Raw genomic sequence first — 22,793 nt, 5'->3', positions numbered from 1 at the left:
AAATACATGTACCTAGCCCAATCGCGTGTAGAACTTCTCGCGCACCCCTGAAATACACGTACCCAGCCCAATCGCGTGTAGGACTTCTCGCGCACCCCTGAAATCCACGCACCAAGCACAATCGCGTGTAGAACTTCTCGCGCACCCCCGAAATACACGCACACGCTATTATTCACACACGGGTGTCCGTGTTTGTCGCGTACCCCTTTGCACATCATTTGTCCAAGAGGGCCCAGTATGGGACATTCATCAGAGCTGTATATAGGTGCTTTATGTTAGCGCACAATTTGGCGCACATTTTTTTCCTGCGCAGGGACGCTACCGCCTGCTTTTGTGTGGCGGACATGTATGGGCCTGTGCGCGTCTTTGGCCGTGCGCTGTTTTTCCCTATTCGATTCCATGAATACGTGTTGTAGGCGAGCGTGTGGGCGTTCCGCGCACTTGCCTCCTGTACTTCCCCCGTGACGCCCACATTTTCACGAGTTGTTCCCCATTCTGCGTGTAACGCCCCGTGTTATGCCTACTTTTGTTATGTGCGCTGCGCTATGTGCGAATTCGCTGTGGCCTCATCGCACGGCGTTCGATGACCTGTGCGCCAGCGTGCGCCGCGCAATTTTTCAGCGCACATCCCACATTTTGCTCGTGCACGGACATTCCATGAATCGGCCTGTATATTCTCCGCTGTATGTCTAAATATTATTCTCGCATCTATTTATTCTTGCTTTTTTCCTATTTTTGATGACTGTGATGATATTTTCTTTGTGTGTTTTGTTAAAGGTTTTGTTGCCCACAACAATAAAAAAATTATAGAAAAAGAATCTTGCCTCAAATAATGTTTATTACAAAAAGAAAAACGTTTTTCCCTGATTTACAAACACGCATTTCGAATTTACAGGCCGCGTTATAAGGAGAGAAAACAATTTCAATTGGCTCGAGAAATCTTTTGGAGTCGACGATGCCATGGTTGGACGGTTTCAGCATTCTTCCGAGCTGAGAGAAAAAACAGCTGTGACAGTGGCGCAGAGCGTCTTTCAGAATTGCATATCAACAAAGCGGCCATCTTTGAACGAGTACGTTTCCGGTTTCTAGTATAGGCTAGAGAGCAAGCACGCGAAGAAATAATGTTTTTAAACACAGGACTTAATATGTATTATTGCAGAAACGAACGGAAAGTTACCGCTATGAAAGCCAGCACGCTATTTGTTCAGAGCCACAGCTATTAACGCTCCTACGCTTGTGAGCCCGTCTTCTATGTCTGCCACATGCACTGACTTGCTGCACAACAACAGCGGAACGTTGCTTTCCAGAGGCGTTGCGCGGGGCGGACAGGTTCTGAGAGTTGGGTTCCGGTGGGCCAATCATCACGGAGGGACGAATTCAGCCGCTGGTTTCCGGGCAGCGCTTGACACTGACGCTTCCACTGCCCCGCAACCGGCAGCGCGATGGAGACCATCCTGGAACAGCAGCGGCGCTACCATGAGGAGCGGGAGCGACTGTGCGACGTGATGACCAAGGAGATGATCATCAAGAAGGGCACGGTAAGCCGGGGGGGGGGTAGGGGGGTGAGGGAGGAGGCGGCTGAATTTGGGTTGGCCTAAGGTGGTGGGATATATATTAATTTCACCAGCACGCGGCTGGGGTTCCCCCTTTATGTTTTATTGGTATCGGTGTTCATTCAGTTGAAAAGTACAAGCCCTACAACTCCCAGAATGCATCAGTGTACGAAATAGAACCCTGGGCGCTGCAAGTGGTGTTTATGTGCCATGCAGTTATCTGCCCCCCTTGCGCACAGCTAATTTCATAATCTTTCATTTGTTTTTGTTTGTTTTATTTGTAGGGCACACTAAATCCTTAAGTAGCTGGGCGCACATCATGATAGGAATACTTGTAGCTTGGTTACATTTTGCTTAGATAAGGTATATACAAGTGCATATATAGATGCGGGTATATACAGTGCATGGATAAAGTACAGTTATTTAAATAATTACTGACGGAGAGGAAAGAGGTGAGAGTGATCTTTGTGGCATAGCCAGATGCGGGTCTTGCGCCTGAAGCTGTCATAAGATTGCTCCCTTCTTAGCTTGACTGGTAAAGTGTTACAAATCTGAGCTGCTTTTACAGGGAAGCTATTTCCGCCTGTTTTTTGTAATCGGAATCTTGGTATTTGGAGACAGTGGAAATTGGCTGTTCTAGTTGGTCATGTAGATAATTTTCTGGTTATTCTTTCCTTCAGGTATGGGGGTGCTGCATTGTTTAGGCATTTGAATGTTAAAGTGACCATTTTGAATAGAATCCGATCTGTGATTTTTAGCCAGTTGTGATTTCTTCTGGCGTTGGATATGTGCGCTCTGGCAGGGAGGTTCAGAGCTGTTCTGAGTGTGTTGTTTTGCAATGTTTGTAGTTTACTGGTGCTATATTTATTCGCTCCTTCATAAAGTGCATTACAATAGTCCAATTTAGAGAGGACGAGAGCATTGGCTAGAATAATACAGTTAGCTGGTGAGAGGAAGAGTCTGCATGATTGTGAGTTTGCCAGTGTAGGCTGTGGATGAGGCCAAGTAGTTTACTTTTTTTTCAGAGAGAGGGTGGAATCCAGGTAAAAACCTAGTGTCTTCACTTCTTTAGCAACTGTAATTATGTTGCCATCGATATTGAATGTGCTATAGTTGGCATTGAGTTTTTTAAAGTTGTTAGCTGAGCCAAGGATCAATATCTGTTTTATCGTCATTCAGGCAGAGGCCGTGGGTTGCCAGCCATGCCTGAATGAGGATGTAAATTTCATTCACGAAGGCTGTATCTGACGCGAAATTGCCCGTAAGGGGTATAAGGATCTGAGTGTCATTTGTGTAGGTGACACCAAGCCTGTCCAATTTGTCAAAGGCTTAGGGAAGATATTGTAAATAGTGGGTGAGACGAATGAGCCTTGGGGGGACTCCACAGGTTGTTATGACTGGGTCTGCAGATGCTGCCGTAGAGAAGACTCTCATGCTTCTATTATCAAGGAATGATTGGACCCAAGCTATAGCTTCACTTGAGAAGTGGGCAGCCGAAGATAGGTGTTTGCATATTACTGCGTGGTCCACCAAGTCAAATGCCGCCGACAGATCAAGGAGGAGTAGCAGCATAGCTGTGTTTCCTTTATCATTAAGTTCATCTATTTGGCTTTTAAGGTCTATTAGGGCTGTCTCTGTGCCATGCTGGTGTCTGAACCCAGATTGGCGTGTGTCTAATAGTTGGTTAGTCTCAGTGTATTTTTGTATTTGTAAATCGGCCACTCTGTCGGTTATCTTCAGGAGAAAAGGGACAGTGGTCATAGGTCTGTAGTTTGGAATGGATAGGTCTAAGGTTTGTTTTTTAAGAAGGGGTAGGACCCAGGATTCTTTTAAACTACTTGGGACAGTATTTGACACCCCCTCTCACAACTGGCTAAATTCCTCCCATAGACTGTAATTTGTGTTGCTATTACAGTAAACTGGTCTTCTCTCCCTGCAAAAGAGCCACCTCCCATGTTTTTGCTAGTGTTTTATACACTGCTATGTTGAGAGCAAGCCTCTTCAAAGCCCAAGCACCGCTGATGGACAGGGGTAGGTGACGGTCACACACCCACAGGTGGACATAAGGTCTTTAACCTGGATATGCATGAGCTATCTCGTCAACTCTTGAAGGATTATGACAGGTTGGACTGGGCTACTTTTTTGGATGCCAGACTTCTTCAGTATTGCATTTCTTTACATGTCCTGTCCAGTCTCACTGGCCATGAATGCATGCTGATGGAATGTTGGTGTATGTACGGCGGACAGCTCAGGGGAATGTTGAGGGATTGTTATATGTGAGCATTCTAAGAATGTCAGTTGGGGGCCTGAGCTGGATATGAGAGGATGGCCAGTGGGTGTCTCTTGTGCCACTTGATTTATGCCTATATCTACCTACCCATGTATCCTGTAAATGCCTGCAAGTAAGTGGAGATGTATAAATGTACCTATGTACAATAAAGCTACCTGGACTTACTACTATGGCTCCACAGCTGGTCTGCATGTGGACAGTGTTCATCACTCCAGGGTATTTATGACATTTGCGACGAGGCTGGAATGAAAACCGCACACGGGAGGAAAGAGGTGGACAGAAGCTACAGATAATAAGGAGAACTGCGCTGTGTGGGGGAGCAGCCCATAAATGATGTTCACTGTTCCTCCCCCACACTGATCACAATACCATCCTCGCCGAGCGTTAATCTCTGGGCCTTCTGGGTGATAGCCCCCAGCCTTCATTTGGCACCCAGACGTATGATTGAAAGCAAGGCCCTGTCGCCTGCATCACTACAGAGATACCGACGCGTTGTAAAAGCATTTTCTAAAGTGAAAAGAGAGCGCTGATTGCCTTCTGCCAATGTAGCATGTCGTTGTACAGTGGATGTAACAACTATATTAGTATACAATTACTGCATCTCACCTTTTGAGACGTATGCGGGCAGAGACTGGCGATGCAATGTTACGAAGAAGCAATCTCTGTGCACAGGGCGCCTGCTGTTCAACAAGGTGTGTCCCCATGTAGCACAGGACTATAGCCCGAGCAGTGTGGCTCCACAGGGGTCTACAGGGGCTAGGAGCATGGTGGGGAGACATGTTCAGCATTTTTGTTGTCCTTGGAGCTCTTTCCACTGCGATGGTTGCCTGCAAATGATGACGTGGATTCAGGAACCAACAGCGCAGCTCCTCGTTGCTGTGACGACAGTGCATTCAAAGCACATCACAAAGTTGGCAAGGTGCAGGGAACGTGCCTACACAGCAACATCGTGAGATGTTTTGTTTTATGTTTTGTTTTTGTTTTCATCCGAAGGTGAAGGCCCTGGCTATGATACAGTGCCGTTGAGAAAAGCAGTTTCATTAATGAGGTGCCGCGGGTCTGAGTGAACTTGGGTCTGAGTGAACTCTGTGATCTAAATATGCGTCATAATGTAAATGTTGGTATACTCTGCGAATGGTGGACTGCGACGTTCTCAATGGCAGAAAGATAAAAGGTTAAATGCTGCTATTGCGAATGCCACCGTTTGAGGGGCATGGCTGTTCAAGTAAAGTAAATGTAAACAAACAAAAAAATATTGTCGTGTGTGCTGAAATTGAATAGTTCCCCAGTAAGGAAGTTGCATTAACAATGGAGCGGTGAAAGAGTACTCCCACTGTGCTCAACACCGTGCAAGCAAAGGGTGTTGTGTTTTGTTCCGTTCCAAGGCACGATTGCAAGTCGGGGATAAGCAAGTGTTGTGAGCACAATGGTTTCCTCAATTTTTTAAGGGGGCTGTGGTATGTGAGGAGAGATACAGCAGAAAAAACGTACGTATACCACTAGCTACCCACCTCTAACACACCGAAAGGTGGCTACTTGTCAGAAATTTACCTCACAGTAGAAATTTCATAGGATTATATCTCCCACCATAGACAAAGAAATGTGTTTAGCATATTTTAATTATTATATCAAACAACATGGTAAAACAACATAAAAAAACCTATTTCCAGCGTTCGTTATTTGTAGAAACACAAATGGGCGGAATAAGCAGACACCGAAACATTTGCAATGTACAATTTGTGTGATGTTAGTAATGGTGTATTTTGGTCGCATTTTCAATTATACAACAACATGGTATAATAGCGTCAACATTTGAATATGTTTCTAGGGAGAAGGACAACACTGTTGCAGTTTAAAGCTCGTCAGTAAAGTCCAACGCCCCGTCTTCAGGACGCGATAGGTTAAAGAAAAACGTTACACTGGCAACATGGCGCCTATGTGTCAGTGTAGTGGCCTTAAAAGTGATTTCTTTTGGTGTGATGGGCAAGGCGATTGCATGAATCAATTTAATTGAGGCGGCAGACCAGTCCGTCTTAAGAATTCAAGCACTTTTTGTGTAAGGCACAAGAATCGATTCTGTGAAGGCGAATGCACACACGACAGAGCCATTCACTGACATGCGAGTGGTTTAAAATATCTAACCCAATATATAACAATGCAAGACAGCCTTGCGGATCATTATGGCCAAATTCCATGATGCATTATGGGACATGTAGTATCTGGAATACCATAGAAACTCGGTACACTACTGAAATTTCTCTGCAGGACTTGAAACAATAATCCCTGCCTTACACATAAAGTGCTTGAATTCTTAAGACGGACTGGTCTGCCGCCTCAATTAAATTGATTCATGCAATCGCTTTGCCCATCACACCAAAAGAAATCACTTTTAAGGTCATTACACTGACACATAGGCGCCATGTTGCCAGTATAACGTGTTTCTTTAACCTATCGTGTCCTGAAGACGGGGCGTTGGACTTTACTGATGAGCTTTAAACTGCAACACTGTTGTCCTTCTCCCTAGAAACATATTCAAATGTTGACGCTATTATACCATGTTGTTGTATAATTGAAAATGCGATCAAAATACACCATTACTAACATCACGCAAATTGTACATTGCAAATGTTTTGGTGTCTGCTTCTTCCGCCCATTTGTGCTTCTACAAATAACTAACGCTGGAAATAGGTTTTTTTAATGTTGTTTTACCATGTTGTTTGATATAATAATGAAAATATGCTAAACACATTACTTTGTCTGTGGTGGGAGATATAATCCTATGAAATTCCTACTTTGAGGTACATTTCTGACAAGAAGCCACCTTTCGGTGTGTTAGAGGTGGGTAGCTAGTGGTATATGTACGTTATATATATATATATATATATATTTTATTTATTTTTTTTCTACGATTGCAAGTCTGCATGGTCACCTTCAGAATGTTTTGGTATTTTCTTGAAAATAAATAAGGAATCTTGAATTTGATATAGAAGTTCTTTTTATACAGATGGTATTTTGAAAAATAAGAATATTCTCAGCCTGATACAGATAGTGTTTAAGAAATTTAAAAAGCAAACAATAAGGAATTTCAATTGTGCTACATATGTTTTTGATAAGTTAATTGAGCATTATCTGCAGAATTGAGCATTATCTGCAGAATGTGAATTAGGGTAATGTTTCAGGTGATTTTGTAAGGAATTGCATTTGGCATATTAAGTAATGTTACGCAGTGTTGTGGGCCATTGTCTTGTCATGTGATGTTATGTGTAGTGGCCTTACAATATGGATTACATGAAATGTTGGCTCACGTAACAAATGTTGGATGACATGTCGTCATCTGATACCTAGCTCCTCGTGGTTTTGTTGGGGCGGTTAAAAGGAATAGTGTGTTATATTTGGAAATGTGAAATGCACTTGTTGGGAGGTTGCCAGGTCCTATTGAGGTGCATCCACGGGGATGGAATTAGCATCACGTGATAGCTGAAAGAGTTTGACTGCCCCAGTTTTGGGAATATTGGGCTAGTACCCCTTAGAGTCTTCTAGTTGGGAAGTAGAGGTGAGTTAAAATAAAGAGTAGGTATATAGTATAAGTATCCCTCATAGAAGTAGCCGATATAAATAGGTGCCCTATTAGAAATATTTCAAAAATGTCTTTAAAGATTTCATTAAGAGTGTGCATTATAGGAAACATTTGGAAAATGTTATTGGAAATGTTTTGAATGTGGACCTTGGAAAATGTATGTTTGCACGCAAATTGGGCGTTTTAGAGGATCTAAGTTGTTGTATCCTTGATGTAGCTCTGTGTACAAATGTTGGCCAATGGTTTATTTCTGCAAGTTTGATTTTCTGTAGACAACAATGTTAGAAGTTATAGTGTTCTATTAGTTCTAATGTGGTACAGCCTGTTTAATCTAGTCTATGTGGTTGTGTGCATAATTGGATGTTTGTGTGTCGGTTTGTGCGAGATGAAAAGGGTGCATGTGTTTGTTTAGTTGAGGTCTGATGAAAGGGTGTATATTTTTTTTCATGATGGTTCTTAGTCTTGTGGGGATTGACTGGTTAGATAGGGATTGGGAGCCGATTGCAAAGCTGGTTATTTGGTTTGTGAGGGTGGAAGTTGTGTGGATCTCGTACCCTTTCTGTGCTTGCTGTTCCTGACATGGGCAGCACCACCCACCTCCCTATGTGTTAGTTGGTCTGGACATTGGCGGTTTGTATGTTCTGCACAGGCTCTGCGTCGACGAGGCTCATTTCCATCTCAGTCCGGTTCTGGGTAATTGCTGATCCTTTTCCCCCCACCCCGTTTCTGGTGTATGGATTGTTTTTCCGTTTGTTCCCATTTTTGGGTGTTTGTGGCAGACCCTGTATCCGGGGGTGGCAGCTCTGGATGGAAGGTTGCTAGGTATGTAAGCAGAATGCTCTGTGACTGGTGCTGTAGGGATGTAACGGTATAACGGTATACCGTTAAAGATACCGTGAACCACTTAATTGAATAATAATAACCGTCACATTGTTTATAACGGTATACCGTTTATACCGTTAAGTGTGCTTTTCAATCTGATTTGGAAAGGCTGCAGTAAGCAAGTGCTGCACAGTCTTGGTCTTGCACTGTTGGATGTGCCATGTGCCAAGTAGTTACAGTTGGAGCAGTTTTTAATGCCATTCCATAAATCACACGTGCCTGACATAAAATCAATATGTTAGCAATAGGAAGAATAAATACAGTGCTAAGAAGGAAAAAGGTTTACTTTGGGATGGCGGCTTTGGGGTTTATATATTTATAATGGATAATGTTTGCTAAACATATGACAATGGGGGATTTCCCTGGTTCTATCATTGAATTTACATATAATAAGTTACACTGTAAAATGTACTCATCTCTGTGGGTATTCCCTGCTGCCATACCAAAGGGTAACATGTCCGTGATTACTGAACACCATTTGGCCCGCAAGTAAACAAAGGCTGTAACGTAGAGAGAGAGAGAGAGAGAGAGAGAGTGAGTGTGTGTGTGTGTGTGTGTGTGTGTATGCGCACAAGCGTATACTACCATCAGCCTCCATTGAGCTGTGGCATGCAGGTTATCAAGATGGCAACATGTTCATCTTCACCAGTAGCCAGTGGGGGAGCTAAATGGCCACTTAAGAAAAGCTATTCAGTTTGCTTTGCTAGTCGCAGCAGGGCCCCCCCCCCCCCCTTCCTCCTCTCAACACATGTTTGGTGGAAGCAAGGGGTGGCATTTCAGTGGAAAGTATGTTGAAAAGCCCAATTCTGGCCCTGGGTGCCTGATTTTGTTTGTGATGATAAATCTGACAATTTATGACCTTTTAGAAAATATTTGTTAAGATTAGTTAACATCACCTGCTATACCGCGATAACCATGATATACCGTCATTTGGCAAGAACGTTATCATACCGTCATAAAACTAATACCGTGACACCCCTATGGTGCTGCATCTCAGTGTGCATGTTTCCGGGGTGTGTGTGTGTTCTGTGTGAAAGGGAGATGTTGTGGAATATGTCTGTTTGTAGGCAGGGAGATGTCATGTTGTGAATTGGTCCTGTCCAGTCTCACTGGCCATGAATGCATGCTGATGGAATGTTAGTGTATGTATGACAGATAGCTCAGGGAAATGTTGAGTGAGTGTGATGCGTGGGTGTTTTATGTGTCAGTTGGGGGCCTGAGCTGGATGTGAGAGGATGGCTGGTGGGTGTCTATTGTGCCACTTGATTTATGCCTAAAATATCTACCTACCCATGCATCCTGTAAATACCTGCAAGTAACTGGAGATGTATAAATGTACCTATATAAAATAAAGCTACCTGGACTTGCTACGATGATTTCTACTTGACATCTGAACTTCTGAGCCAAGTTCCTATCTGATTGTTCTTTGACGTAATTGGACTAGATCGCTGCAACACCTAGACAAAGGGCGAAGAAGTCCAAAGTAGCATACAGCGGTATTGAGGTAGTGTGTGACAAATGTATACGTGTAGCAAATGGATGGAGGATGAGCTGCCGATCGACTACAAAATCTACAAACCAATGTCGTAATCCCGGGCGGTGAACTGTTAGCAAGTCGGTGACCCCGTCCCACCTCCCCCACCAAATCGCTTTAGAGCAAGGCCAACGCCATTTGAAACACTGGGGGGGGGAGGGTATAGTGGTATGACCTCACCCCAATATAATCAACCCAACATAGAGAAGCCCAAGGCGCAAGCAAGACTTCCATTTTGTAAACATGTTGGTGCATTATATGTAGATATTAGTTAATTCTGTGTAGATGTTAGTAACCATAGTTTGGAGACAAGGCCTACGCGATGAATGCAGCATTTCATGCATTACGCCCCAATTGCGAGATGAGGGAATTCCATGCACCTAGCAACCTTCCATCCAAGGAATTCCATGGCCAAGTTTTTGTGAGGACAACCCACACCCCCAACCACCATGAAACTCATTCATTGTTCTAACAGTGTTGCAAAGATGTTTTTCTATGCGCAAGGAATGTGCCCTACAAGGTCGCCATCATAGACTGGCGCCTGGTGTGCATGTTATCTCACACTGGCCAAAGCATGACTAGCCCATCCCCCAGGCGACTACAAGTTATAGCCCATATAACTGACTAAACCTCAAGATCCCTGAATTCCATGGCACCAGGAGCCCTTTGACAACAAATCCTGAAATGTTCAAACGGGACGGACAATGCAAATCTTTGAGCTACAATCGTATGATTTGTATTGCGAGGTATAAATTATAGTTTAAAAGGAGGGTGGAGACCTTGGAGCCGTATGGCGCGGAACGGAGTGAGTGAAATGTTTGAGGCGGTTAGTGCCCCAGAACCTCCTTTTGCTCCAGGGTTCACAGTACAATGATAAAGTAGCACTGTGTTGGGAGTGTAGTTAATTTGTTCTTTGACTTCCGTCGGTGAGAAGATGATCTCTGCGGCACCCACATGATGGAAGACTGACGGACTGGGCTGGAACCAATGACCTGGCATGCCTTATGGGGAAGGCGGATCCTGTATAGACGCACAGGATTTTACTGTATCTATTGCATCACTATGCCGATGTGTCTCCTCTAAAGCCTGACCTTTTTTGACAAAACGTTCTTAGCGCAGAGTTCTTTGCCGTTGCTCTCATCTGTGTGTGAGATTAAAACTTGTTATTGTTACAAGATCGACTTGGGCCTTTCTTTCTAGTGGATTGTATTCTCTCTGGTGTGAGTGTCCAGAAGGAGCCGTGCCCACCTACAGTGACCGGTCCTGAAAAAACATGTGTTCTGAATGGTTTAGCAGGAGCAGTTTTAAGAGAAGTCCTCTCTGCTCTTTGAAGTAGGCGCGTCTCCGAGGAGAGTGTAGGCCGGTGTTGGAACCCTGTGACAGACGAGTTTGGGTAAGCCTGCACATGTGAATAGACTCTTGTAAGCAATATAAGTAGGAGAGCGAGGTCATTGGTGTGGTGGGTATGGTTGGTATTATTTCTTATTGGTGTTTGCACCGTGAAGAGATTGTTGATAAGTCATTATAAGGTACGGTAAGGCAGAGGTAAAGCAGGGAGCCTCTCATCGGAAGGGTAGGGAAGGTGGTGCCACGATAAAAATAATGTTCAGGAGGAAAATGGAAATAAAAGTAGTGGTCTCGTATAAGTAGTAGGCCTGGAAAAAGTAGTTGTTATTTTAGCTTATTTCAGTTTATTGCATACATGTTTTATTGGAAGACGAACAGGCTCTAGGAGGGGCGATAATTGTGTGCCTTGTGGTGTGGCATTGGATGATTTTGTGGAGTAGTGTGTGTGTGCGCGCAGGGAAGGGGACAGAAAAGGGTTAGGGGGATTTTTCTTTTTTGTCGATTGCTGTGATGGTGTGCAAGGGGCGTCAGCAGGGCTTTGTTGGCTTGGTAATAGACAGCACTAGTATGTGGGGAGGAACACCACTAGAGTGTATGTGTAAGGCCCTGCCACTGTATCGTGATGGGGTGGAGAAATACCATAACCAGTAGATTGCAGTGACTGGAGGAGGGGTATGCACTGCTCGTGGCCAGAGCATTGCTCCCACAATAAGAGCTTCTTGGAATACATGTCCACATTTTTAGTAGCTGAGTATTAGGGGAAACGGCTACAGAAGAGAAAGGAAATTCTAGACCTCTGGCGAATGTTTGAGGAAACAGAGGACCAAGGGGATGGAGTGGGGGCACAGATGCAGAAAAATGGAGAGGGTGGGGCGTCAGCGGAGGGCAGGGGATTATATCCCTTGACAACGTGTCTCGCAGGTGGGTACACAAATCAAACCTATGTACCCTCTGTAGTAGGGGGGTGGGTGGGCCCTTCAGCACCAGTAACCCCGCAAGCTACCGCTCGCCCCAACCCCATATGCACAGCACCAGTAACCCCACCAGCTACCGCTCACCCCAACCCCATATGCACACCAGTCTGAAGTATCAGCATCCACGGGTGACAGGTCAAGGGAGCTCTGATGTACGTTGGCAGAGTTACTAACAGAAGAGACAGGCATCCTCAAGAGAAGTGAGGGATGTAGGTGGGGGGGGTCAGAAAAGGATCGGGGGAATGGAGATCTTGGAAGGTTCTGCTCAGGAAGGATAATGAAGGAATAAGAACCGTATGTGTTGAGAAGGAGGGAAGCAAGGGTGAGTGGGTAGTCCTTGGACAGGAGAATACAGTGTTGGGAAACAATGAGAGGGAGGATGACAATGATATGTTTGAGGGACAGGGTGAAGAAACGGCTGAGAGTACACGCCAAGGAGAAGGCTTGTGGGCGGGGGGTCAGGTCGAGGAATGGGGCCGGCCGGATGGCATTGGTAAAGAGAAGGGGAGTTATGAAGGTGGGTGTGGGACGAAGATGCAGATGCCCTTCATACATAAGCGGGCAGGGAGGACACAGTATGGGCCCTGGCCCTAGATGGATAAAAACAACTTGATTAAGGCTCTCTCAAAGCAGAAGTGAGTAAGTGGATATGAGTTTGAAAAGCAAACTGCAGGGGTGCGCCTGGCAATAGGGGACATCAAGAGCTTGATAGTTACTTTAATTGGCGACCAGGCCGGGGATAGGTGGGTAAAATTTGGCTATCTGAGAATAACCATGGGGGACGATGCAAACAACGGAGAATCTTTCAACAGAATAGGTGTAGGAGGCGCTACAAACGGCTTTCCCAGACATCCCTGATTTCCAGTCCCCGAGGCAGTATACAAGGCTTACATTCGTTTTCAAAAATTGATTAGCAAAGTTTGCTAATTAAATTTTGTTTTAATTAGCAAACTCATTTGATTTGCAAATTTGTACTAATATTGTTCATGTCATCCGAAGTTATTTGCACTACAGACCTGAAATGAGCAACAATACAGCAGTTTTGTGTACTGCTGAAATAAGAATTAGTGAGAGGAGTCAGACTTTGCAAAATCTTTAAACTCCAGCTAGACCTGCAGGTCGGGTAACTTAGTTTACCTATTCAACCCAAGTGAAATGTACTTGACCCATAGCACTGGAGGACAACACATTTAAAATGCGATTGCTGTAAAATGGTGCATGTCACCATAATCCCACTTTGTTTGGCACACTGCTGCCACCCAGAGGCCAGCTATGCACAATGAAACTTATTTGACATTTACTGCAAAGTAAATGTTAAATAAAACCTCTCTTGCAAATACTACTCGCCCTTCATAAAATCTACTCAACTATGCGAGTGGGTGAAAGACGTTCCGAGCCATAGATGAGTGTAAAATGTAAATGGTTAGCTGCATGAATAGACAAATATAAATATGATAAAAAGGCTCTGAAAACAATATGGCCAGCTATCTCCTGCAGGTCGTAATATATAATCATAAAGCAAAGCAAGCTCTGGAGGCGATCTACCGTGTTTGGTATAACAGTAGATCTGTCTATGTACAGACTGGATGGAACTATGAATCGCTACTTTGCGTAGGCATCTAATTCGCTTTGTATGTTCATTATGTAAGAGGAAAGAAAGAGACTAAGCAGAGTGGATTGCGTAGCAGGCAGAGAACTGGGCAAACTAGGTGGAATATTGTGGTTTGGTTTCAGGGTACCTGGTATAAAGCAATTGCGTCGTCATGTAGAATGTCGAGGGGTATGGGTTTGTCCATGAGTTGAGCACCAGTTGCAAAATGATTGCAACCTGCAGGTTACAGAACTAGGTTTGCCATCAAAAGCCTTTGATCATGTGATCTACATTTTCAAGTGTTCACTCGTCAGTATGATGCATCTACCCCAACAAAATGAAATATAGTTGACACTATGCCATTTTGATAAACTAACCTAAGCTTTACAGTGAAGAATGGAGCTCACGCAGTGTTTGACAGTATTAATACTGTAATTATGCATTATGTAACAACTTAGATTTTAGGAATGGAATTGCAGGACTGTCTTTAAAAACAAATAAATGATAAAGTTGACACATACTGGTCTTAGCCAGACAGGTTATAGAAATCTTAAAGTATCATCCCAATTTACTTGAGGTTTCCAATTATTTGACAGAGACATTCTTGCCTAGCACTCCCACACGTGCCTTGAGTGGAGGAGATGATTACTGTTGCACTTTCTCTCCATTAGCTCTTGAAGAAGTGAACAGAGAAAAGAGGATGAAGAGAGCAATGAGGGCGAGAGGCATGCAGAGTTTAGTGTAGTTATTTATTAAGCGTGTCAAGCCTGTCGAGTGAGCTGTGCTTTCATTGAAGCGGGCAACTTAAATAGCTAACTTTGCTACACAAGTTTCATTTGATTAGCAAACCTACAGAATGACACTGCTTATTTTATGCCTTGTACAATGGGCGATGAGGACCCAGCTAAATTCCTTCTTAAATTACAAGAGATGTAGAGAGCTGAAATGGGAGGACTGTGGGATCGTTCAATACCATTTTTCTATTTTTTTTGTAATGGGGGGCGGGGGGCTTGCGAAAGGAGGTGCAGAAGGCGTTAGATAAGATTGTGGGTATCGAAGCAAAGGGGTGGCCGGAGATACAGAGTATGAAAGTGCACCATCGCAAAAGAATGAAGGAGCGGGATAGGGAAACCGCTCAAAGGCGTCAAACGGAGGAAGAAAAATTGGTAGAGAAGAAATTGGCAATTGCCAAAAGTTGTTGCCCATGTACCTGTGTCGACATCAGTACAGGTGGAAGGATAGAGAGCACACAGCAGGTCGTGAGAGCCGCTATTGCTGCTCTCTGGGCTGAAGGTTGACGAGGGCAGTGGGGTGTGGGGCAACTGTATGCCGGCCCACCGTGGCAGCAAGGAGGACCTCCGCGAGGAAGAGCGGGTTTCTGAGGAGCAAAGGGGGGAGGGGGATTAGGGCCCAGAGGGGGTGGCTTTGAACCATTGCAATGTTAGAATTGTTTGAGGTGGGGGCATTTAGCAAGGGAATGCAGGAGCAGGCTGCAAAGGGGCATAATTACGGGTTGGAGCAGCAGGGCCAAGAGCCCCAAGGACTTAGTAATCCAAAACGGGGTCAATGGTATCAGAATTAAGGGTATCTGCAGGGGCAACTCCACACATGGCACTCATATGTGGTGGATGATGCGCCGCTTACATCAGTTCCCTTGTATGCATGCCCAGCATGCTGCTTTTCAGGAACATTATTTGTCTTGTGAGCAATATTTATACTGTGGCAAGCCCAGATTTGTCAAGGATTTGGGGTTAAATCCTGCAAGGATTGTGGAACTAGGATATGTGTATCTGATTCCCATCATGTTTTTAGTGTGTGGCAGACGACCCGCAACACTGAAGATTATGCCTCCCGTCAAACCATGCACCCAAGGTCCTCTGGGAATGAGTGGGAAAGCACGCCAGTGTCCTCCATAAGGGTGATTCTTGCCCTTCCTCTTAATCACTGGGTGTTCAACCCAGCCAATAAATTACCCCATGAGGTGTAAGGTGACAAAGCAGTTACCGAAGTAAAGGAACAGGTGGATTTGTACCCTTTTGATGCCGAAGCTTGTCTGGACAAAGAGGAGTAAACACAGAAATGCATTGCTCCCCAGGAGTGAATAGCTCCTCTTTCTCCTCAAGGAAAAACAAAGTGCACCTTTTATAGGAGACGTGGAGACAATCATTGGTCTCTTTTTCTAAGCAGGTAACGTTCTCCTGTTTGGCTTCAGCAGAGCAGTGGAGGAATTGAAGTGATGAATATGTACATTCTTCTCTAGAACCTCTGTGGTAACTGCCCCAAAGAGCGAGCCCACTATGCATTTTCTGGCAGGCAGCAGCTCCAAGACAGGCACTGGTTGCACTACATCCAGAGTGGCCCAAGTGAGAGATGGCAGCTCCAAATGCTGGTTGGCTCAGAGGGAGCAAGTGACATGGGAGCCAAGCCACATCTGCTTCCGTCCCATGAGCATCCACATCCACATCCGCAAAAGCTCTTTAGGAGCAGCTTCAGTCACAAGAAGAAGATTGAGTCAGCATCTTGAAGAGTAGGTAACACTACTTCTGGTGCCTGGGTATGTCAAATGGTATCCCAGTGATTCTTGCTCCCATTTCCGTGCAAACCAAATCATCCACCTTATCACTCAAAATCTCCAGTTCCCTTGCTTTCTAGGAGATTGCTTCTCTGTTGCAGAAAGTGGCCATTGAAAGGGTATGAGTGGATGGGCAGTGTGCGGTATTCTATTGCCATTGCCATTCTGGTGCAGAAAATGGATGGGAGCCTGCGGTCTGTCTGCTGAGCACATTCTTTGGCAAGGAAAGTTCAGTATGGCTTCCTGCAGACTCCTAACCAGTCGTCCTTGAGCCACCAGGAGGCCTACTCCCATGTACCTATTCACCATCCTTCCTCTCGGGAAGTAACGGAAGGCCCAGTTGCCTTTATGATTTATTTTTTTAATCCTTCCACCACATCCTTCCATATTGGAGGAAAGATTTCACCATCTTGGTCGCAAAAGAACCTTGCGTTTCTGTTCTGTGTGTTCAGGAAAGATGACCAGCTCTTAATGTCTTTTGGAGGAGATGGAATGGGATCAGCAGTTTTCTTAAAACAGAATTTTTCTGTGCATCTTAGAATGTTACCAACAGGGAAACGGGTTCTTGAGAGCAACAGAAAACACATCTAACGGTTAGCAGCCACCTCGGCGCTACAAAGGGTAGTGGTGGCCTAGAGATATGCTAGGTAGCAACTTGGTCTCCTTACTTAAGTTTGCTAAGCACTGTTGGTGGGCTTCTGGCCAGGATGTTTGCTTTGGAAGAGTGGTCTTGCCAAATGTCCTGGTGTAGTAGAAGTTGGTTTGTGTTTGTTGTTTTTCCAAATGAATTGACACTGGGGGGTTCGAAATTGAGGGGAGCTGGGAGCTATATAGCCCCCGTTTCTAGCCTAGGAGAGTGTAGTTGGCTTGTAAGCAACTGCTACCAGGAGCTGAGTTTGACTCCCCATGTCATCTGGTGCCTTACACACATGCATACGTGAGGTTCATTTTGCGTATTTAAACATAATGAATCGTACATAATGGACAAAAAGCAAAATTGTTTATCTCCTGTGGAAGTTCGATTAATGGCGTGCTGGGTACTCGCTCCTGGTTCCCCAGCGGTATTGCCTGTGTAATGGGTGATGCAAGACACCCAGAAGCTAGTCTTGGCTCCTATTCATCGGACCTTAATTTCGATCCCTGCACTGCTCCATTCTAATTGATTCTCCTTCTCCAGATTTCTCATTGCCCTGCCAGTTTATCCCACACGTAAGAAGAGTTCACTACTTTCCATTTGTGTTCCTTTTTCCCTCAGCTGCTGAGCACGGTTTGGGTTTGGGGGTAGAACTGAGGTAATGCCCTCTCTTTATGTTGGGGGTGTGGTGTCCCTTCTGGTGCCGAGAGGTACGCTCCAGACTTCAGTCTGCATGGAATCGCAATATTTCTGAAGATGTTGTGAGTTTCCATCAAAAAGAACATAACTGAAGGTAACTAATGTGGTCTTTTATTTATAACGTGCACACAACAAACGGAATTACCTTCATACTCAATCATGTGACTTCTACCTTCATGGCCTTCAGCATTGAAGATTAAGGGGCTGTGGTCCACAAGTTACAGGACCAAGGACCAATGCGTCTCCTGTGGTATGAACCAACCTTGGCAGGAACAAATGCGACGATCACAAAGATATTATGACCTGATATACCACAGCATAAAGATGTTTTTACTGCATGATTATTTGGGGGATAATGACCCACCCACGACTAAGCCATTCCCATCAGTCAGTCCGCAAAACCTGTTTTTATGTGTTGAAATTGTATTAAATGGCAATGCACCAATTTTAATTCTCAGACAGTGGTACATTCTGTGTCTCTGTCTCAACAAATCTTTCGCAACCAAATTATCTGATGACGTGTAATTTAGTATTTTACATTTAACTGTGCTGCTAGTGCTTGTCTGCACTTGCAAACATGTTTAAGGCGTAGCATGAGCAACAACCACTGAAAGTATACATAGTTAAATTAAGCATTTTGTGTCAATGTTAAAAATAACATTTTTCACCTGTTACAGTTGCGAGACCAGATAAACTCCGACCATCGTACAAGGGCAATGTTGGATGTAAGTATTGAAAGTGAGGATGTTGGCTTTCTTTCCACTGATATGGAACAAAAATCTGCCCTTGCGGCCTATTGCTGAAGTTGTTGCATCAAGTAAGTCTCGGGACATGGTGGAAGAACAAAAGTTATATGGAAAAGAATTTCAATAGAGCTCCGAAACTAACCACACTGCCTATACAAAATAGCAATACGAATGGCACTAAATGCCAGTGGAAAATACTATATGCTAAAGATTGTTGATGCCTTCGAATATATTTTTGAGCACATAGAAAAGTGTTAATTTGGTTTTGTGTCAGTGCGACTTTAATCTCAGACCATGTGACTCTATGGTAAGTTACATTTATTAAAATAAAAGGTGTTCTTTTTTTCATTCGTGTTTTGCCTCAAATTTGAGTTAGTCTGGTGTACAATGAACTAGCATATAGAACCCTATTAATAAACGCGTTGGGTGGTGCTCCAGATAAGATTTTGGCATGAGAGTATTTTACTCCCAAATTGGAGAGTAAATCCAATTTCAAGTGTAAAAATGAGTTTCCTCCTTTGCAAGAGTAAAAAAGTGTCTGACAACTATCAAATGTGTGTGTGAATTAACTGCGTTAGGAAACCTTGGTGACCAAGAACTTGTCGATGTGTACTACCCAGCTTCATCTTCATTATACCTGGACACTAAAACTCAGTTAAGAACTACTACAGATGCCAGCTAGTTACATCATAATTCAAGTCCCTCAATACCTACCAGCATCACTACTCTGCCTCTCTGGCCTACTGTTGCTGCCTGCCACTACCTGCTTGACAGCAACTCCATGTTTTTGCTCCATCTCTTCTTCCCTTTGCTATTCTTTCCCCTGTATCTCACACTTAAGTGTTGCTATGCCATGTTTAGCTGGCTGTTGCTCTGTCACTGTCTTTCTCTTCTCTGCATTTTATTATTGCTGTTTGTCCTCCTACATCTTGCTTTATCGGTTGATCAATCCTCTTCCTCTCTCAGGTCATTACTCTGGCTATATCTGTTATTTCATTTTCTCTGCTGGGGCTGTTACAATTTTTTGAGTATCTTTATTGCACTGCCTCTTATGTTCTTGCCCTCCCTTTCTCTAATCTGGATTTTCTATTTTCGGTTCTCCACGTCTGCTGTTGATTTGCTGTCTGTCTCTTTTGCTCTGCTTCAATCCCTCACTCCTTTTGTGTGTGTCCTATTTACCTGTTTCCCTTTTCACTTTCTTTGTTGCTCTCTTACTCATTGGTTTGTCTTTTCCTGTTTTGGATTGTTCTCTCAGCCGCACCCACCCCAGAGCCCCCACTTTGTCTCCCGTATTGCTTGGGTTCAATCTTGCTCTGCCTCTCCTTTTTGTCTTTTGACATGGCACCAATAAATATTCAAAAAGCTGAAAATGCCTTTTCCATTTATTAGTGCAGCTTTGCCATTGGGTACTCCTTTTTAGATGTGTGCAAGCCTTCTTTTGGCCATTAGGCTAGGAATTATACAAGAGGTATGTCTAATCAGATGCAGCATGTTTTACCAGCAGTGTATACCATTACAGGTATCTCAGCCCTGATGTGTCTGTTCTGAGCCATTACAAGTGTAGCAGCCCTCATGGGATATGTGTGTAGTCCTTTTGATAAGTTGAAATATAAGTTTGCTCTGTTACAATTGAATGTTACCTGCCTCTTAAACACATACTTCTGATGCAGATACGTTAACTCCCCTATCAACAGGATTTCATCCAAGAGGTTACACAATGATCTTGGCAGCAGGGTTATTGACCCACTGAGCTACCTTTCCCTGTAGGCTTTTGCCTCTAAAAGGCACGCAGGGTTGGGGCACTGTCAGTTACATGTGATGCTTGCTTGTCAAAATATCTCAGCCTGGTTCGACTTTCCTACATGAGTCAATAATGAGATTTTTAAATGTGCTAGATTTTTGGCAGTCGGACTCATGAATCGGACATGGGAGAAACAGAAGTTTTTGAAAAACGCAAGATCGAGTAGGAGGGATTGAATTATGACAGCAGTGCCATCTTAAGACACCAGTGCGGCATTAGCGTGGCCGTGTTACTTCCTTTGCTGAGCTTGTTACCTCCCAATTGGGCAACTGTGGCCCTCTCAAGCAACCAACAGACACCGGCAGGCGTTTGCCGGCCCCACACATCAAGGCCCCCACTGTAAGGCCCTGTCTGCTCCTGTCAGCTGCCTGTACCGGTCGGGGGTCCTCCTCTGCAGCCCACATGAATGCAGGGTAGCTGATGCGATCCAAACTCCTTCAGATCCCATGGAAACATTGTGACACTTTGACTTCCCTTTGGGTTAGTTGCCTCTTCAAAAGTAACGCTTCCTCACCTCTATCACTCCGTCATTCCTTCTCACCTGGACTCCCACTCTCATTACCTCTAGCTGTTCCCAGTAGCTGCATTATGTTTTAGTCACTCCTGCTAACTTTGAATTTAGCTGTGCATCGTAGCTGAACTATGTTTCACTCACTCCTGATAACCTTGAACTTAGCTGTGCCCAGTAGCTGCATTGTTTCATTCTGCCCTGCTGTTCCTGTCTTGTTCTGTGTCATCAGTGTGCAAGTCACCCCCCACCCCCACTCCCTGTGTTTTTCTCTCCGTTCCCCTTTCTTCGCTGTTCTCTCACCTAGCCAGGCCCCTGCTCTCCTCTTCCTGCTCGGTCTCATAACCTATGGTGCTCTGTTTCTCTTAATTTTCCAACTGCTTTTCTTTCGACCATCCTACTTGTCTCACTAAGTCTGGTAGGAAGAAATTCAAAAAGGATATCCTGGTCTCCAATCCAGGCCTCCCTATCGCTGATACCTACACCAGCACTTCCTCCAGACAGACCCTCACCAACATCCTCTTTGTCGTTCCTTCACCAGCCCTATCGACTCTTCATGTCATCTGTGCTCTCTCCTTTCTCTTCCTCTCCAATCAATGGTGGCACCAGGTGGGAGGCCCTCCTGACTTCCTTCCACTCCTCTAAGGTTATCATTAATGTTTAGTTTAATGGCACTGCCCTGGTCCAAGGCCCTCAGGCCAACCTCCTCCTCTTTGATAGATGCTTTCCGCACCTTATCAATGTCCTCTCCTCTCCCGTTGTCCCTTCTCTCCCTGCTTCGGCTTCCTTGCCTCCATCCTCTGGCACCCTCTTCCTGCTCCTCGACTACCTCTCCTCCGACCCCTTCTGTCCTTCCTCAGGCTCCTTCAACACCTTTGCAGGGAGTACCTCTGATTTCTACCCCTCCCTGGAAGTCTTTTGAGGGTGACAACCGTCTCCACCTCGCTGCTCTTAACTTCCGCTCAGCTGTCAAACACTCCGTCTCCTCGAAGAACTCGATCTTGATGTCCTTGGTCTCACTGAGACATGGTTCAGGGGCAGCTCTGTCATGAGAATTGACACTTTCCTCCCTGATGGATGCAAGACCCTCTCTGCACACAGATCCAACCGTTCTGGTGGGGACGTAGTTTTGATCTTCCTGGAGTGGATTCCTACCTCTTATCATTCCTATGAAGGCCTACACCTCTTTCCAGTGCCTTGTTTGCAGGCTTTCTCTCTCTCCTGGCCATTCTCTCACTGTGGCTACTACCCACCGGCCACCTGGTCAGACCATCTCCTTCCTCTCGGAGTGGGCGGACCTCTCTTCTCTCCTGGCCAGTGTACAGGAGAGCGGGATATTAACTGACGGGCCCATACGTCAGTTCTCACCCTCTAGTACCTGTAAGACACGATGGCTGCACCATGTGAGGGATGGGGGCATGATTCACTTACTCCAACACGACTCAATAATGAGGACTCAGTAATTTGGCAAAGGCAAGTCCGTTTAATGACATGTACATCAAACTGGGAAACAATGGGAAATCAGCATTGTTGCGATCACCTGTCTCACTCCAACTTCAGTCAAACAGCAATAGTAAAAGGCAAAACTCCTCATCCCTGACGTCTAACTCTACAAATTCGTCATGCAATATAATTGGTTAGGAAAGGTAACTTAAATATAGGTGCTATATCTGTATATGGTAACGGAGCATGCGGATTGGATAACTCTTATCGAGTGGGCGTCTATGCCCAACTAGCTACATCACGCGTGATAGACGTCACTACAACTATGACGTCCCATTGGTTCTACTATCTATACGACCCTAGATAACTTGGGCCATTGTGATTGGGCGGATTACACCCCTAAGCATAAATCCCCAGTTAGCAGCATGCAGACTGGACACCCAGGTGCCTAGTGTCCCAAGATTCACGTTGCCGCCCATCAATCAGGGCTTTTGAGCTATGTGTCAATTGGTTGGCTGGGTATGGCCTCGAAGCTGTAGCCTCTTATCTGGAGAAGTTATGGCACCCTTGGATCTGGGTTACATCAGATGTTGGTAATTCTTTGCGCCTGACTGATCACATGTCTGTTCACCGTGAATCTGC

General features: G+C 44.8%; 1 protein-coding gene across 1 annotated transcript in view; it reads left to right on the top strand.

Annotated features, from left to right (window-relative positions):
- The first annotated feature begins 1,251 nt into the window (after positions 1 to 1,251).
- SF3A3 (splicing factor 3a subunit 3) overlaps positions 1,252 to 22,793 on the top strand; it is a 373,604-nt gene continuing 352,062 nt past the window's right edge. The window contains exons 1-2 of the mRNA XM_069622664.1: positions 1,252 to 1,538; positions 18,331 to 18,378. Of these exons, the coding sequence (XP_069478765.1) occupies positions 1,443 to 1,538; positions 18,331 to 18,378 (144 nt within the window). The 5' untranslated portion in view covers positions 1,252 to 1,442. The remainder of the gene's footprint in view (positions 1,539 to 18,330; positions 18,379 to 22,793) is intronic.

Source organism: Ambystoma mexicanum, chromosome 11 (assembly GCF_040938575.1).
Source record: "Ambystoma mexicanum isolate Mex_15411 chromosome 11, UKY_AmexF1_1, whole genome shotgun sequence".
NCBI classification, from domain to species: domain Eukaryota; kingdom Metazoa; phylum Chordata; class Amphibia; order Caudata; family Ambystomatidae; genus Ambystoma; species Ambystoma mexicanum.
This window is presented reverse-complemented; position numbering and strand designations above follow the sequence as displayed.